At 45.8% G+C, this 18,331-nt stretch overlaps 1 protein-coding gene across 1 annotated transcript in view; it reads left to right on the forward strand.

The window, feature by feature from the left end:
- The window catches only part of LOC123980742 (E3 ubiquitin-protein ligase UBR2-like), a 32,210-nt gene that overhangs the window by 9,622 nt on the left and 4,257 nt on the right, over positions 1–18,331 (forward strand). Inside the window, exons 2-19 of the mRNA XM_046065272.1 lie at positions 672–750; positions 2,056–2,169; positions 2,581–2,711; positions 2,835–2,973; positions 3,064–3,126; positions 3,451–3,571; positions 3,655–3,762; positions 3,888–3,976; positions 5,295–5,393; positions 5,478–5,576; positions 6,276–6,439; positions 9,239–9,338; positions 9,457–9,585; positions 10,021–10,204; positions 11,485–11,546; positions 11,638–11,748; positions 11,840–11,905; positions 13,023–13,139. Coding sequence (XP_045921228.1) covers positions 672–750; positions 2,056–2,169; positions 2,581–2,711; positions 2,835–2,973; positions 3,064–3,126; positions 3,451–3,571; positions 3,655–3,762; positions 3,888–3,976; positions 5,295–5,393; positions 5,478–5,576; positions 6,276–6,439; positions 9,239–9,338; positions 9,457–9,585; positions 10,021–10,204; positions 11,485–11,546; positions 11,638–11,748; positions 11,840–11,905; positions 13,023–13,139 — 1,975 coding nt within the window. The remainder of the gene's footprint in view (positions 1–671; positions 751–2,055; positions 2,170–2,580; positions 2,712–2,834; positions 2,974–3,063; positions 3,127–3,450; positions 3,572–3,654; positions 3,763–3,887; positions 3,977–5,294; positions 5,394–5,477; positions 5,577–6,275; positions 6,440–9,238; positions 9,339–9,456; positions 9,586–10,020; positions 10,205–11,484; positions 11,547–11,637; positions 11,749–11,839; positions 11,906–13,022; positions 13,140–18,331) is intronic.

Consider the following 18,331-nt stretch of genomic DNA (forward strand, 5'->3'; position numbering starts at 1 on the left):
TAACACACTCACTCACTCGCTCACAGTAACACACTCACTCACTCGCTCACAGTAACACACTCGCTCACAGTAACTCACAGTAACACACTCACTCACTCGCTCACAGTAACACACTCGCTCACAGTAACACACTCGCTCACAGTAACTCACAGTAACACACTCACTCACTCGCTCACAGTAACACACTCGCTCACAGTAACTCACAGTAACACACTCACTCACTCGCTCACAGTAACACACTCACTCACTCGCTCACAGTAACACACTCGCTCACTCGCTCACAGTAACACACTCACTCACAGTAACACACTCACTCACTCGCTCACAGTAACACACTCACTCACAGTAACACACTCGCTCACAGTAACTCACAGTAACACACTCACTCACTCGCTCACAGTAACACACTCGCTCACAGTAACTCACAGTAACACACTCACAGTAACTCGCTCACAGTAACACACTCACTCACAGTAACACACTCACTCACTCGCTCACAGTAACACACTCGCTCACAGTAACACACTCGCTCACAGTAACTCACAGTAACACACTCACTCACTCGCTCACAGTAACACACTCGCTCACAGTAACTCACAGTAACACACTCACTCACTCGCTCACAGTAACACACTCACAGTAACACAGTGTCTGTTTCTCTGTGTTGTCAGGGAGTGTGCAGCCGACCCCACCTGTGTCCTCTGCATGCAGTGTTTCCTGGGCAGCGTTCATAAAGAGCATCGATACAGGGTGAGCACACGCACACAGGTAACAACAGGTAACCCCCCCCCCCCCCCCCCCCCCCCCCCCAGCTGGTTGATGGCGAGCAGAAATGTGACCCTCTGTCTACAGCGTCCTGCAGCTGTTACAGGTCACCGCACCTGCTGACAGGTGAGCACAGACTCCGCCCACACTCAGGTGGATGGATGTCACACCGCTCACACATGTCTACAGTCATCTCGACCACTTTGCTTTTCTCCTATAGATATTGTGAAGTTGCTCTTGTTGAAAGGAGAATCATCGGGTGATTGGTAGCAGAGAAAATAAAATAGAAAGGCTGATAAATGTCTTTTTAGTGCAAACCGTCTCTTCTTGAGCTTTAAATCAACAAACATTTTAAAGAAAGTGATAAAGATACAAATTAAAGAGCAGCCTTACACCAACGTTTGGCAACCAGATCCACTGTGTCGGTGGTTTTCTCCGGTTCCTCACTCATTTTGAAGTTGTTGTCGACGGCTGAAGGGGGCGGGGCCTAAAAACAGATCAGTAGGCAGGGCCACGTTGTGGTGACGATGCTGAAAGTCTACAGGGACTCTACGGAGAAACTCTTAGAGGTTAGATTCATGTAGAAACAGTTTTTATTTCTATTTGTTGAACAGCTGCTCTCTGTTGAGTTTCCCGTCTCTTTATGTACGTCATCTTATTTACCATGATCACACCGTCAGTCGGTTCCTCTCACTTAACTTTAACCACCAGGCGTGTCTCAGGAAATCACAAGGTCGCCTGTCATCAACCTTCATAAACTAGATTCTTTACACAAACTTGTTATTGCTTTTATCAGGATTGTTACATCTCACAAACTACCTGACTCAGCTGATCAACCCCCGCAGAGCTGTCTGAGCCTTTAACCCTCGCTGAACCTGCAGGTCCTGTTCTCCTGGACCTGGATCTGGTTATTAGTTATCATGTGACGCACTCTGTATATCCCTGCACGTTCACCCCGAGGCTCGTCTCTCAGCTTTCACGCTGAACTCGTTTCAGTTTCTGCTCTGTGGAAACGGCCTGATGTCGTCACATGTGGTCGCCTGGTACCAACTCACACGGCCTAAAAGCTCTGCTATATATAAGCAGTGGCAGTGAGGAGGTGGGCAGGTGAAACCTCAGGAGGCCGTGTTTGTTTGTTTTTATTTTTAGGGACTCTGCTCATGTAACGTCTGCAGTTTAGGTCATGTGTGAATATCGTAGTTCTTTTAACCTGGATCTCTTCCTGAACCTTCCTGCTGAGACGTTACACAACATGAACCAGCTGTGTGTGTGTGTGTGTGTGTGTTGTAGATGACCACGTCAGGAGGGGGAGGTTTCTGTGACTGTGGAGACGCTGAGGCCTGGAAGAAGGGTCCTTACTGCCAGAAACACACCCCTGCAGCCAACAACAGGGACGCAGAGGAGGTGAGATGGCCGCCTGTCTCTCTGACCCTCTTCCACTCTGGTCAGAGTCGTAGTTCCTCGGTTAACCTGCAGGGTTTAAATACAGCGGCCGGCTTTCATGTTAGGGTAGTTTCTGAATTTAAAATGCTCCGTGCTCACTCAGACCTGGAGGGTTTATAACCCCGGTGTTTCCCCTGCCATTGTTCTGACGCCCACACAGCCTGAAAGATGCAGACCGAAAAAAAAGGATCTAACTGTAAAACGTGGAATATAAACGGTTGACAAGCACTGAACCCAGTAGCGCTCCACGCTGATTGGTTTCTGATGGCAGAGCCTCCACCTGAACGAGCAGACAGAGCGGACGTGGCAGGAGGAGGAGGAAAGGCCCTCTCTGCTGCAGTATCACCACTCTGTACCTTTTTGTCCCTTCAGGATCCTGTAGCTCAGCTCCCAGCTGACATGGTTGCCCGTGGTTACAGCATCTTCTCCATCATCCTGAAGTACGCTGTGGACATGCTGACCTGGGACCAGGAGGACCAGCTACCTGCAGGACTGGAGCCCCCGTAAGCACGCACCCAGTCTTTAAAGATCTCCCCCACCTGTAAATGTCGGGCTGCAGCCTGTGGGGGGCGCTGTTTAAAACACTGTTCAGCTGCTGTGCTGATCCTTCCTGTGTGTGTGTTCAGGGAGAGGGCAGACACCTACTACTGCATGCTGTTTAACGATGAGGTCCACACCTACGAGCAGGTGATCTACACTCTGCAGAAAGCCGTCAACTGCAGCCAGAAAGAAGCCGTCAGCTTCGCCACCACCGTGGACAGAGACGTCAGTGCTCTCTTTATACCGCTCTGCTAATACACACCTTACACATAGGTACAGGTGACGTCACTGCTGTCTGTCTGTCTGTCTGTGCAGGGCAGGAAGTCAGTTCGATACGGAGATTTCCAGTTCTGTGAACAGGCCAAGTCAGTTATAGTGGTGAGTGAATATTATTATACAGGCCTGTTCTCAAACAGGCGGCCTGCTGTGGAACTGGGCATTACATTTTCCAAAAACAATCATCTTGTCAGTGTCACTATTTGATAATTTGCCTTTGTGCTATTTCCAATAAAACATGGAGTTTCAGTGATTCGCACTTCATCACTTTCTTCTTTCATTTTACACAGGGGGGCGATTTTTTAGAAACAGGGTTGTAGTTATTCTTGTAGTGTGTGAAGCCTGGACGTTTGGATTCAGTTTGCTGTTGTTGTCTTACTGTGATGAGTGTCCTCCATTTTAACCCCCCCCCCCCCTCCCCCCCAGAGGAACACCAGCCGTCAGTCGAAGCCTCTCAGGGTTGAGGTGATGCACTCGTCCGTTGTTGCTCATCAGTGTTTCGCTCTGAGGGCTCTCAGCTGGTTGGGACAGGTCATTCAGTACTCTGGTACGTCCTGACTCCATTACCCACAATCCCTCTGTCTGCGTGCGTGTCAGTCGTGATGTGAATGTTTCCCTGCTGTGTTTCAGACGGTCTGAGGAGGATCCTGTGTCAGGTCGGCCTGCAGAGAGGTCCTGAGGGAGAGAACTCCTCGCTGGTCGATCAGCTGATGCTCAACGACTCCAAGATGTGGAAAGGTAACGCTCAGATACAGTGTGTATTTATTGAGATATATATATATATTTGTTTGTTGATATATTTATTGATACGGCGTCCCAACGTTCTAACCTGTTTGATGTTACTCACCTGTGTCTCTCTGTAGGAGCGAGGAACATCTACCACCAGCTGCTAATGAACAGCCTCCTCATGGACCTCAAGTACAAGAAGATCTTTGCCATCCAGTTTGCCAAGGTAACACACCTGATCGACACACCTGATACACAGGAGAAACTAATCAGGTGACGTTTAGACGGCAGATGTGACTGAACGTGACACGGGACACTTAAGTTACTGTAAAACACGCCGATGTCATTGTGACGTCACCACGATGTCATCGTCACTTCCTGTGTGTGAAGAGGAAACTGTCGGCGCTCTCAGTGACGACTCTGCCTGCTGGTGGAGAAGAGCAGCTGGTGGAACGTTAGCTCAAAGGCTGCTCTAAAGTTAGGGGACTTTATTTTCGGGTTGTTTGTGTAATAACTCGTTTTCTCATCTTAAGCTAGGACCATCTGTAGCCAGTCAGGTCCTAACCCTGGTTCTACCAGTTACCTAACAGATAGGATCTGCATCTTAGGACCGGGGGTGTGATGAGAAGAAATCTTTACAGCTGAATTATCTGAACATTTAGAGCATTAAACCTAATTTCCTTCATTCTGGTGAATATGTCTGCATCCATTTATGGTTGAACTGTTTTTATTTATGTAAAGGAAAATACAAAATTCAAACTGTAAACCTCTACCAGAACGGTTACCAGCTGGTTTTCTGCACATTCTCGTCACAGCGATAGTGAGGACATTTCTGTAATAGATGTAATAGATACAGGGAGGATGTGGTTCAGTCGGACCTGCACCGATCATATTCATTCACTCACCATCATCAGTGAGTTCAGCGCTTCACAGCAGGAAATACAACTATGCCTCCAGAGTAAAAGTGCGCCAAGTGAACTTTCTAAAGGGTCCTGACAGATTTTTGACTGTGAGCGCTGGTCTGAGGTTAGCGTGAGGTGCTTTAGCAACAGCAGGTCATCTGCATGCTGCTGTCTGCTGGTCTGACATTGACCCCTGCTAGCTGTTGGTCGTGATGTGACCTGTGTGTGTTCATACACGTGAACATAGCGTGGTTGGTGGTGTTGCCCTGGAGCTTGTCTCCTCAGGCACAGTTTTCCATCGCGACCCCTTTAGTCCTGGTTAGTGTTTCATACCCTGGATTAGCCTCCAGTCACTGTAGGCAGCAGGATGTGACATCATCAGGTCAGCAGAGGACACTGATGGTTTGAGTCAGCAGGTCTGGTTTCTTGAAGTTTATTCTGGGTGGACATCAGAGATGAGGATTTCCTCTGGAAGTGCATTTAAGAGTTCAAGTTAAAGTCTGGACACATCGAGAGGTTTGATTCCAGAAAGTACGTCAGGGTCTATTGGGGTTTAATATTGGGGGTTGGGTGGGTGTTGGGGGCCGTTTGCCCGGCAGCAGCGACCTCTGACCCAGAGGTGAAATGTCGTCCCCCCTCTAGAACTACAGACGCCTCCAGACAGATTTTATGGAGGACGACCATGAGCGAGTGGTGTCAGTGACCTCGCTGTCTGTTCAGCTCTTCACTGTCCCGACCATGGTGAGTACTCCTCCTCCTCCTCTGCACCTCCACACACCTGTCTCTCTCTCTCTCTCTGTCCCTGTGTCTCTCTCCTGATGGTAGAGTTATGAGCGCTTGCAGTGTGACTACGTGAGAGACGACCATGACCGTGAGTTCTCCATCACTGACCTGTCAGTACAAATATTCACCGTCCCGTCGCTGGTGAGTTCACTCTGTTTGTGTTGGAGGTGAGAAATGTTCCTCACTACAGAAACTAGTTCACCTCTTTAACCTTCACTTTCCTTCCTACCGCCACTTCTGTCCCTCTGAGTTTCAAATATTGATCTGTTGCACATTTTGTTTTTCAGATTAATCAGGACTGTTTCAAAAAATGAAGATCTATTTCACATGAATAGTTGCAGTCAAAGTTTACAGTTGATTATATAAACATAGAATTTAGGTAGGCCTAGAAATGTTTTAGTAGAACTGTAAAGGTGCCAAATATTACAACGAATTTACAGTAACACAACTAATCAGCGACATCTGTGAGGCTTCATCATTGTGTGTTATTTTAAAGCTTTGGAAACCTCACATACATGTGAGTATGAGACAACAATAATGGGCCAAACACAGAGCCTTAAGGAAGTAAGGAAGTTACCTGTAGTGAGTAATCTGAACATATTGATAACTAATGATACTATTTTCCAGGTAGCTACTCAGCCAGCACTGTGCAACCCTTCAAATTCCATATCATTATCATGTCTCCAGCAGTAAGCCACAGTCCATACTGTTGAATACTACTACACTAGATCAAGAAGTGTCCCTACTGTTCATTATTTTCATTTGCTGTTAATTCTTTTATCACTGTGATGTTGATTTTGTTTTATGACAAAATCATCCTGTCATTGGTGTATGTTGCAGGCCCGGATGCTGATGGTGGAGGAGAACCTGATGACGACCATCATCAGGACCTTTGTGGATCACCTCCGCCACAGAGACCTGCAGGGACGCTTCCAGTTCGACCGCTACACCGCCCAGCAGGCCTTCAAGTTTGGACGAGTCCAGAGCCTCATCGGAGACCTCAAGTTAGGACCAGTTACATACCAGTTTATTCATCATTGATAGACCAGTTTGTACATCATTGATAGACCAGTTTGTACATCAATGATAGACCAGTTTGTACATCAGTGATAGACCAGTTTGTACATCATTGATAGACCAGTTTGTACATCAGTGATACACCAGTTTATCCACCAGTGATACACCAGTTTATCCACCAGTGATACACTAGTTTATCCACCAGTGATACACTAGTTTATCCACCTGTTTATCCACCAGTGATACACTAGTTTATCCACCTGTTTATCCACCAGTGATACACTAGTTTATCCACCTGTTTATCCACCAGTGATACACCAGTTTATCCACCTGTTTATCCACCAGTGATACACCAGTTTATCCACCTGTTTATCCACCAGTGATACACTAGTTTATCCACCAGTGATACACTAGTTTATCCACCAGTGATACACCTGTTTATCCACCAGTGATACACCTGTTTATCCACCAGTGATACACCTGTTTATCCACCAGTGATACACCTGTTTATCCACCAGTGATACACCTGTTTATCCACCAGTGATGCACCTGTTTATCCACCAGTGATACACCTGTTTATCCACCAGTGATGCACCTGTTTATCCACCAGTGATGCACCTGTTTATCCACCAGTGATACACCTGTTTATCCACCAGTGATACACCTGTTTATCCACCAGTGATACACCTGTTTATCCACCAGTGATACACCTGTTTATCCACCAGTGATATACTAGTTTATCCACCAGTGATACACCTGTTTATCCACCAGTGATACACTAGTTTATCCACCAGTGATACACTAGTTTATCCACCAGTGATACACCAGTTTATCCACCAGTGATACACCAGTTTATCCACCAGTGATACACCTGTTTATCCACCAGTGATACACCTGTTTATCCACCAGTGATACACCTGTTTATCCACCAGTGATACACCTGTTTATCCACCAGTGATACACCTGTTTATCCATCAGTGATACACCTGTTTATCCACCAGTGATACACCTGTTTATCCACCAGTGATACACCTGTTTATCCACCAGTGATACACTAGTTTATCCACCAGTGATACACCTGTTTATCCACCAGTGATACACCTGTTTATCCACCAGTGATACACTAGTTTATCCACCTGTTTATCCACCAGTGATACACTAGTTTATCCACCTGTTTATCCACCAGTGATACACCAGTTTCTCCACCAGTGATACACCAGTTTCTCCACCAGTGATACACTAGTTTATCCACCAGTTTATCCACCAGTGATACACTAGTTTATCCACCAGTTTCTCCACCAGTGATACACCTGTTTCTCCACCAGTGATACACCAGTTTATCCATCAGTGATACACCAGTTTATCCATCAGTGATACACCAGTTTATCCATCAGTGATACACCAGTTTATCCATCAGTGATACACCAGTTTATCCACCAGTGATACACCAGTTTATCCATCAGTGATACACCAGTTTATCCACCAGTGATACACTAGTTTCTCCACCAGTGATACACTAGTTTCTCCACCAGTGATACACTAGTTTCTCCACCAGTGATACACTAGTTTCTCCACCAGTGATACACCAGTTTATCCACCAGTGATACACCAGTTTATCCACCAGTGATACACCAGTTTATCCACCAGTGATACACCAGTTTATCCACCAGTGATACACCAGTTTATCCACCAGTGATGCACCTGTTTATCCACCAGTGATGCACCAGTTTATCCACCAGTGATGCACCAGTTTATCCACCAGTGATGCACCTGTTTATCCACCAGTGATACACCAGTTTATCCACCAGTGATGCACCTGTTTATCCACCAGTGATGCACCTGTTTATCCACCAGTGATGCACCAGTTTATCCACCAGTGATACACCAGTTTATCCACCAGTGATACACCAGTTTATCCACCAGTGATACACCAGTTTATCCACCAGTGATACACCAGTTTATCCACCAGTGATACACCAGTTTATCCACCAGTGATACACCTGTTTATCCATCAGTGATACACCTGTTTATCCATCAGTGATACACCTGTTTATCCACCAGTTTATCCACCAGTGATACACCAGTTTATCCACCAGTGATACACCAGTTTATCCACCAGTGATACACCAGTTTATCCACCAGTGATACACCAGTTTATCCATCAGTGATACACCTGTTTATCCATCAGTGATACACCTGTTTATCCATCAGTGATACACCTGTTTATCCATCAGTGATACATCTGTTTATCCATCAGTGATACACCAGTTTATCCACCAGTGATACACCTGTTTATCCACCAGTGATACACCTGTTTATCCACCAGTGATACACCTGTTTATCCACCAGTGATACACCAGTTTATCCACCAGTGATACACTAGTTTATCCACCTGTTTATCCACCAGTGATACACTAGTTTATCCACCTGTTTATCCACCAGTGATACACTAGTTTATCCACCTGTTTATCCACCAGTGATACACTAGTTTATCCACCAGTTTCTCCACCAGTGATACACTAGTTTATCCACCAGTTTCTCCACCAGTTTCTCCACCAGTTTCTCCACCAGTGATACACCAGTTTCTCCACCAGTGATACACTAGTTTATCCACCAGTTTCTCCACCAGTGATACACCAGTTTATCCACCAGTTTATTCATCAGTGATACACCAGTAGTGCAGTGTACCATTTATATACTATATATTTTGCTTATATGCCAGTTTCACACCAGTTTCAAACCAATAATGTTTATTTTACTTATCCTGTGTGTGTCTGTGTGTGCAGGTACGTCCTGATCAGTCATCCCTCTGAGTGGAGCGATCAGCTCAGACAGAAGTTTCTAGAAGGTTTGGACGCTTTTCTGGAGCTGCTCAAGTGTATGCAGGTAACACACACCTGATACTTACCTGGACAGGTAGAGCCTGTCTGTTTTGGTGACTGTCCAAATAATAACTACTACTACAATAACTGTTCTACTGCTGCCACCTGTCCGTCTGTCTCAGGGCATGGACCCGGTGGTGAGACAGGTGGGGCAGCACATAGAGATGGAGCCTGAGTGGGAGGCAGCGTTCACTCTGCAGATGAAACTGACTCACATCATCTCCATGATCCAGGAGTGGTGCTCCACTGATGTGAGACTGCACACGGCTACTACACACGGCTACTACGCTCTGTACTTGTATAGCGCCTTTCTAGTCTTTTCGACCACTCAAAGTGCTTTTACACTACATCTGCATTCACCATTCACTCACATTCATACACTGGCGGAACAGCCACCAGAGGCAATTTGGGGTTCAGGATCTTGCCCAAGGACACTTTGACATGCACGATTGGACCGCCGACCTCCTGATTAACGGGCAACCCACTCTACCTCTTGAGCCACAGCCGCCCCACACACGGCGACTACACAGTGCTACTACACAGTGCTACTACACAGTGCTACTGCTACACAAGGCTACTACACAAGGCTCCTACACACGGCTACTGTTACACACGGCTACTGCTACACACGGCTACTACACACCTGAATATTCTAAAGTATACCTGTGTGTTTTTGTGTGTGTCAGGAGCACGTGCTGATTGAGGCCTACAGGAAGTGTCTGAGCGCGCTCAGTCACTGTCACAGCGGCCTTCCAGACGGCGAGCAGCCACTCAGCTTGAGTCTGGCCGGCCACTGCGTGGAGACGTTCAGGTACCAGGTGTCCCAGGACAAAGTGTCCATCCACCTGCCGGTCTGCAGACTGCTGGCAGGTAAACGCACACGGCTTCCTTTCACCCTCTGTTTGAAGACTCCTACGAATAAACGCTGCCGTACATGAAGCAGAGCTGAAAGAGCCGAAACATCAGATGTCAACCGCTGTTCATCAGCCAATGAGCTCGTGGTCTCTCAGCAGCAAGTTAAAGTCGGGTTAATTATGAAGAGTTTCTGTTTGGCTCCATGTGGACGAAACTGGACTCCAGCTGACAGTAATAACAGATGCGTTCAGGTACATAGCAGCAGCTGGTGGAAGTAAATGCTCTCCCTGCAGATCAAATAAAGAATAAAATCTGTTGATCTGTTGTCTTTTGTTTCTGATGTTAAAAAGTCAAACGTTCATCAAGTGAAACATTTCAGGCCTTTTTTTCTTTTAATCTTTTATTATGGCTCACAGAAACCAAAACTCCATAACTGAAAATATTAGAATAAAGAATAGAGAAATGTGTTTCAGTTCACACAAACCCAATCACGGAGAAGACGTCTTATTGACTTTCATTGACCCCTCTCAGCTTCTTGAACCGGCTCGTGCACCTTTTCCTGCTTTAACCTTCCAGTCAGCATGAACATGCTTTGATGCAGCTCTCTGTGAACAGCCTTTCAGCACTGACCTTCTGTTTCTTACCCTCCTCATCCAGATAAAAAGTAGTCAAGTTTCACTTTTTGAATTAAATTACAGAAAAAAACATTTCCTGTATATTCAAACTTTCTGAGATGCAGCTGTGAAAAGGACAGTAAAAACGCACGCCATACTAAAGGCTGATTTATCCTTCTGTGTTGGGGCTACACGCCGTTGTGACACCTGGTGTCTGCGTCGCTCTGCAGTTACAACGCCGAAACGCTAGCTGGTGGTGGGGTTTCTATGTTCCACTGGGTCACCTTCAGGCGGTGAGCCGGCTAACTTCCTGTCAGCCCTCCGCTAACTACAACGTTAGTAAAACCGAGCGGCTCTTCTACACTTTCCAAATGTTACCGACTGAATGGATCAGACTCTGATAGTGAAACTTGTCTCTGGGTTTGTGACGCTCAAAAGAAAATATCCGCTGTTTTGGCCGCTAGTAGAAATGACTTCAAACCACAGAGCACTTCCTGTTGGCTCGGAGGAAATGAGATCACCGCTACACGTGCTCGTCGGGCTACGGCGTAGATTCAACACAGAAGTATAAATGAGCCTTAAGTGGTCGTCTCCAGTTGAAGCTGACAGCTGATTGGTTACTGTGGCAGTCTCTGAGACGCAGGCCACTCACTGATGTTCGCTGCTCCTCCTCCTCCTCAGGTCTCCACGTTCTCCTCAGCAGGACCGAAGTCACCTCTCGCTTCCCTGAACAGCTTCCTCTGGTCAGTCACCTGCCTGCACACCTGCTGACTCTGGTACACTGACTCAGATCTATACATGGTAACCTCTGTGTGTGTGTGTGTGTGTCCTCAGGGGGAACTCAGCCCCCCCCTCCTGATCGAACTCCCCCTCCGCTGCCTGGTGCTCTGTGCCCAGGTGCATGCTGGGATGTGGAGGAGGAACGGCTTCTCCCTCATTAACCAGGTGAGCGGACACCTGATGAAGTGTTCTGTCTCTGAGGTATAAATAAAGTTGTGTCCATGCTGAACTAACAGCGACCGCCTCTGTGTTTCAGATTTATTATTATCACAACGTGAAGTGCAGAGTGGAGATGTTCGACAAAGACATCGTCATGCTGCAGGTACAAACCGCAGTGAGCAGAGCTGCTTCGTTACAGCTGCAGTCACACCTGGAGACTGCTGCAGGTGGAGATGCACACCTGCAGCAGTCTCCACAAGTCTGCCGAAGCACACGTGGTGTTCATGAATGCTTAAAGAGCCCTGGCTTGTTTGGTGAACGCAAACTCACTCGTACGTGTGGAACAGGTGGAACTTTCTGTCTGAGTTGTTAAATCACACCTGGAGAGAGGAAGGCGTGCTGATGAATCACAAACTACACAGTCTGTAGTTACAGAGCTTTGGGTGGAGAGGAGACTGTGATGGGCTGTTAGAGCTGGACAGAACCATCGGGGTGTCAGTCTGACACCAGGTAGATGTTCTGTAGGTTCCTTTGACTCCACCTGTATTCTGACACCAGGTAGATGTTCTGTAGGTTCTGACTCCACCTGTAGTCTGACACTAGGGAGATGTTCTGTAGGTTCCTTTGACTCCACCTGTATTCTGACACCAGGTAGATGTTCTGTAGGTTCTGACTCCACCTGTATTCTGACACCAGGTAGATGTTCTGTAGGTTCCTTTGACTCCACCTGTATTCTGACACCAGGTAGATGTTCTGTAGGTTCTGACTCCACCTGTAGTCTGACACTAGGGAGATGTTCTGTAGGTTCCTTTGACTCCACCTGTATTCTGACACCAGGTAGATGTTCTGTAGGTTCTGACTCCACCTGTAGTCTGACACCAGGTAGATGTTCTGTAGGTTCTGACTCCACCTGTAGTCTGACACCAGGTAGATGTTCTGTAGGTTCTGACTCCACCTGTAGTCTGACACCAGGTAGATGTTCTGTAGGTTCTGACTCCACCTGTAGAGTGACACCAGGTAGATGTTCTGTAGGTTCCTTTGACTCCACCTGTATTCTGACACCAGGTAGATGTTCTGTAGGTTCCTTTGACTCCACCTGTAGTCTGACACCAGGTAGATGTTCTGTAGGTTCTGACTCCACCTGTAGTCTGACACCAGGTAGATGTTCTGAAGGTTCTGACTCCACCTGTAGTCTGACACCAGGTAGATGTTCTGTAGTTTCTGACTCCACCTGTAGTCTGACACCAGGTAGATGTTCTGAAGGTTCTGTGTCCCTTCAGGCTGGTGCGTCCATGATGGATCCGAACCACTTCCTGATGATCGTCCTGAGTCGATTTGAACTGTTTCACATATTCAGCTCTGCAGACTGCAGGAAGAGATACAGAGAGGCTAACAAGGTCAGTACTGACTCTGACTCTACTCAGACTCTTCTGACTCTACTGACTCTACACTGACTCTGACTCTACTGACTCTACACTGACTCTGACTCTACACTGACTATACTGACTCTACTCAGACTCTTCTGACTCTTCTGACTCTACTGACTCTACACTGACTCTGACTCTACACTGACTCTACTGACTCTACTCAGACTCTTCTGACTCTTCTGACTCTTCTGACTCTTCTGACTCTACACTGACTCTACTGACTCTACTCAGACTCTTCTGACTCTACTGACTCTACACTGACTCTGACTCTACACTGACTCTATTGACTCTACTCAGACTCTTCTGACTCTTCTGACTCTACACTGACTCTACTGACTCTACTCAGACTCTTCTGACTCTACTGACTCTACACTGACTCTACTGACTCTACTCAGACTCTTCAGACTATACTGACTCTATTCAGACTCTTCTGACTCTACTCAGACTCTACACTGACTCTACTGACTCTACTCAGACTCTTCTGACTATACTGACTCTACTCAGACTCTACACTGACTCTACTGACTCTACTCAGACTCTTCTGACTATACTGACTCTACTCAGACTCTTCTGACTCTACTCAGACTCTACACTGACTCTACTGACTCTACTCAGACTCTTCTGACTCTACTGACTGTACACTGACTACACTGACTCTACTCAGACTCTTCTGACTCTACTGACTCTACTCAGACTCTTCTGACTATACTGACTCTACTCAGACTCTTCTGACTATACTGACTGTACACTGACTACACTGACTGTACACTGACTCTACTGACTCTACTCAGACTCTTCTGACTCTACTCAGACTCTACTGACTCTACACTGACTCTACTGACTCTACTCAGACTCTTCTGACTATACTGACTCTACTCAGACTCTTCTGACTCTACTGACTGTACACTGACTGTACATTGACTACACTGACTGTACACTGACTATACACTGACTATACTGACTGTACTCTGACTGTACACTGACTACACTGACTGTACACTGACTGTACACTGACTGTACACTGACTACACTGACTGTACACTGACTGTACACTGACTGTACACTGACTACACTGACTGTACACTGACTGTACACTGACTATACTGACTGTACACTGACTGTACACTGACTGTACACTGACTACACTGACTGTACACTGACTGTACACTGACTATACTGACTGTACTCTGACTGTACTCTGACTGTACTCTGACTGTACACTGACTACACTGACTGTACACTGACTGTACACTGACTGTACTCTGACTGTACACTGACTATACACTGACTATACTGACTGTACTCTGACTGTACTCTGACTGTACACTGACTGTACACTGACTGTACTCTGACTGTACACTGACTACACTGACTGTACACTGACTATACTCTGACTGTACACTGACTACACTGACTGTACACTGACTGTACACTGACTATACTCTGACTGTACACTGACTGTACACTGACTATACTCTGACTGTACACTGACTGTACTCTGACTCTTCTGACTCTACTGACTCTACTGACTCTACTCAGACTCTTCTGACTATACTGACTCTACTCAGACTCTTCTGACTCTACTGACTGTACACTGACTACACTGACTCTACTCAGACTCTTCTGACTCTACTCAGACTCTTCTGACTCTACTGACTCTACACTGACTCTACTGACTCTACTCAGACTCTTCTGACTCTACACTGACTCTACTGACTCTACTCAGACTCTTCTGACTCTACTGACTATACACTGACTCTGACTATACACTGACTATACTGACTGTACTCTGACTGTACACTGACTACACTGACTGTACACTGACTATACTCTGACTGTACACTGACTGTACTCTGACTGTACACTGACTGTACACTGACTATACTCTGACTGTACACTGACTGTACTCTGACTCTTCTGACTCTTCTGACTCTACTGACTCTACACTGACTCTACTCAGACTCTTCTGACTCTACTCAGACTCTTCTGACTCTACTGACTCTACACTGACTCAGACTCTTCTGACTCTACTGACTCTACACTGACTCAGACTCTTCTGACTCTACAGACTCTACACTGACTATACTGACTCTATTGACTCTACTCAGACTCTACTAACTCTACACTGACTCTATTGACTCTACACTGACTCTACTCAGACTCTACTGACTCTACACTGACTATACTGACTCTACACTGACTCTATTGACTCTACTCAGACTCTTCTGACTCTACTGACTCTACACTGACTCAGACTCTTCTGACTCTACTGACTCTACACTGACTCAGACTCTTCTGACTCTACAGACTCTACACTGACTATACTGACTCTATTGACTCTACTCAGACTCTACTAACTCTACACTGACTCTATTGACTCTACACTGACTCTACTCAGACTCTACTGACTCTACACTGACTATACTGACTCTACACTGACTCTATTGACTCTACACTGACTCAGACTCTTCTGACTCTACTGACTCTACACTGACTCAGACTCTTCTGACTCTACTGACTCTACACTGACTCAGACTCTTCTGACTCTACAGACTCTACACTGACTATACTGACTCTATTGACTCTACTCAGACTCTACTAACTCTACACTGACTCTATTGACTCTACACTGACTCTACTCAGACTCTACTGACTCTACACTGACTATACTGACTCTACACTGACTCTATTGACTCTACACTGACTCTACTCAGACTCTTCTGACTCTACAGACTCTACACTGACTATACTGACTCTACTGACTCTACACTGACTATACTGACTCTACTGACTCTACACTGACTCTACAGACTCTACACTGACTCTACAGACTCTACACTGACTCTACTGACTCTACACTGACTATACTGACTCTACTGACTCTACACTGACTCTACTGACTCTACACTGACTATACTGACTCTACTGACTCTACACTGACTCTACAGACTCTACACTGACTCTACTGACTCTACACTGACTCTACAGACTCTACACTGACTATACTGACTCTACTGACTCTACAGACTCTACACTGACTCTACTGACTCTACACTGACTATACTGACTCTTCTGACTCTACAGACTCTACACTGACTATACTGACTCTACACTGACTATACTGACTCTTCTGACTCTACAGACTCTACACTGACTCTACTCAGACTCTTCTGACTACTGACTCTATTGACTCTACTCAGACTCTTCTGACTCTACTGACTCTACACTGACTCTACTGACTCTACACTGACTATACTGACTCTACACTGACTACACTGACTCTATTGACTCTACTCAGACTCTTCTGACTCTACTGACTCTATTGACTCTACTCAGACTCTTCTGACTCTACTGACTCTACACTGACTCATACTGACTACTGACTCTATTGACTCTACTCAGACTCTTCTGACTCTACTGACTCTACACTGACTATACTGACTCTACTGACTCTACAGACTCTACACTGACTATACTGACTCTACACTGACTATACTGACTCTACTGACTCTACAGACTCTACACTGACTATACTGACTCTACACTGACTATACTGACTCTTCTGACTCTACAGACTCTACACTGACTATACTGACTACTGACTCTATTGACTCTACTCAGACTCTTCTGACTCTACAGACTCTACACTGACTCTACTGACTCTACACTGACTATACTGACTCTTCTGACTCTACAGACTCTACACTGACTATACTGACTACTGACTCTATTGACTCTACTCAGACTCTTCTGACTCTACTGACTCTACACTGACTCTACTGACTCTACACTGACTATACTGACTCTACACTGACTACACTGACTCTATTGACTCTACTCAGACTCTTCTGACTCTACTGACTCTATTGACTCTACTCAGACTCTTCTGACTCTACTGACTCTACACTGACTCAGACTCTTCTGACTCTACTGACTCTACACTGACTCAGACTCTTCTGACTCTACAGACTCTACACTGACTATACTGACTCTACTGACTCTACAGACTCTACACTGACTATACTGACTACTGACTCTATTGACTCTACTCAGACTCTTCTGACTCTACAGACTCTACACTGACTCTACTGACTCTACACTGACTATACTGACTCTACACTGACTACACTGACTCTATTGACTCTACTCAGACTCTTCTGACTCTACTGACTCTATTGACTCTACTCAGACTCTTCTGACTATACTGACTCTACTGACTCTACAGACTCTACACTGACTATACTGACTCTACACTGACTATACTGACTCTACTGACTCTACAGACTCTACACTGACTATACTGACTCTACACTGACTATACTGACTCTTCTGACTCTACAGACTCTACACTGACTATACTGACTACTGACTCTATTGACTCTACTCAGACTCTTCTGACTCTACAGACTCTACACTGACTCTACTGACTCTACACTGACTATACTGACTCTTCTGACTCTACAGACTCTACACTGACTATACTGACTACTGACTCTATTGACTCTACTCAGACTCTTCTGACTCTACAGACTCTACACTGACTATACTGACTACTGACTCTATTGACTCTACTCAGACTCTTCTGACTCTACAGACTCTACACTGACTCTACTGACTCTACACTGACTATACTGACTCTTCTGACTCTACAGACTCTACTCAGACTCTACTGACTCTACACTGACTATACTGACTCTACACTGACTCTACTCAGACTCTTCTGACTCTACAGACTCTACACTGACTCTACTGACTCTATTGACTCTACTGAGACTCTTCTGACTCTGCTAACTCTACACTGACTATACTGACTCTACTGACTCTACACTGACTCTACACTGACTCTACTCAGACTCTTCTGACTCTACAGACTCTACACTGACTATACTGACTCTATTGACTCTACTCAGACTCTTCGGACTCTGCTAACTCTACACTGACTATACTGACTCTACTCAGACTCTTCTGACTCTACAGACTCTACACTGACTATACTGACTACTGACTCTATTGACTCTACTCTGACTCTTCTGACTCTACAGACTCTACACTGACTCTACTGACTCTACACTGACTATACTGACTCTTCTGACTCTACAGACTCTACACTGACTATACTGACTACTGACTCTATTGACTCTACTCAGACTCTTCTGACTCTA

Source organism: Micropterus dolomieu, linkage group LG12, assembly GCF_021292245.1.
Source record: "Micropterus dolomieu isolate WLL.071019.BEF.003 ecotype Adirondacks linkage group LG12, ASM2129224v1, whole genome shotgun sequence".
In the NCBI taxonomy this organism is placed as follows: Eukaryota; Metazoa; Chordata; class Actinopteri; order Centrarchiformes; family Centrarchidae; genus Micropterus; species Micropterus dolomieu.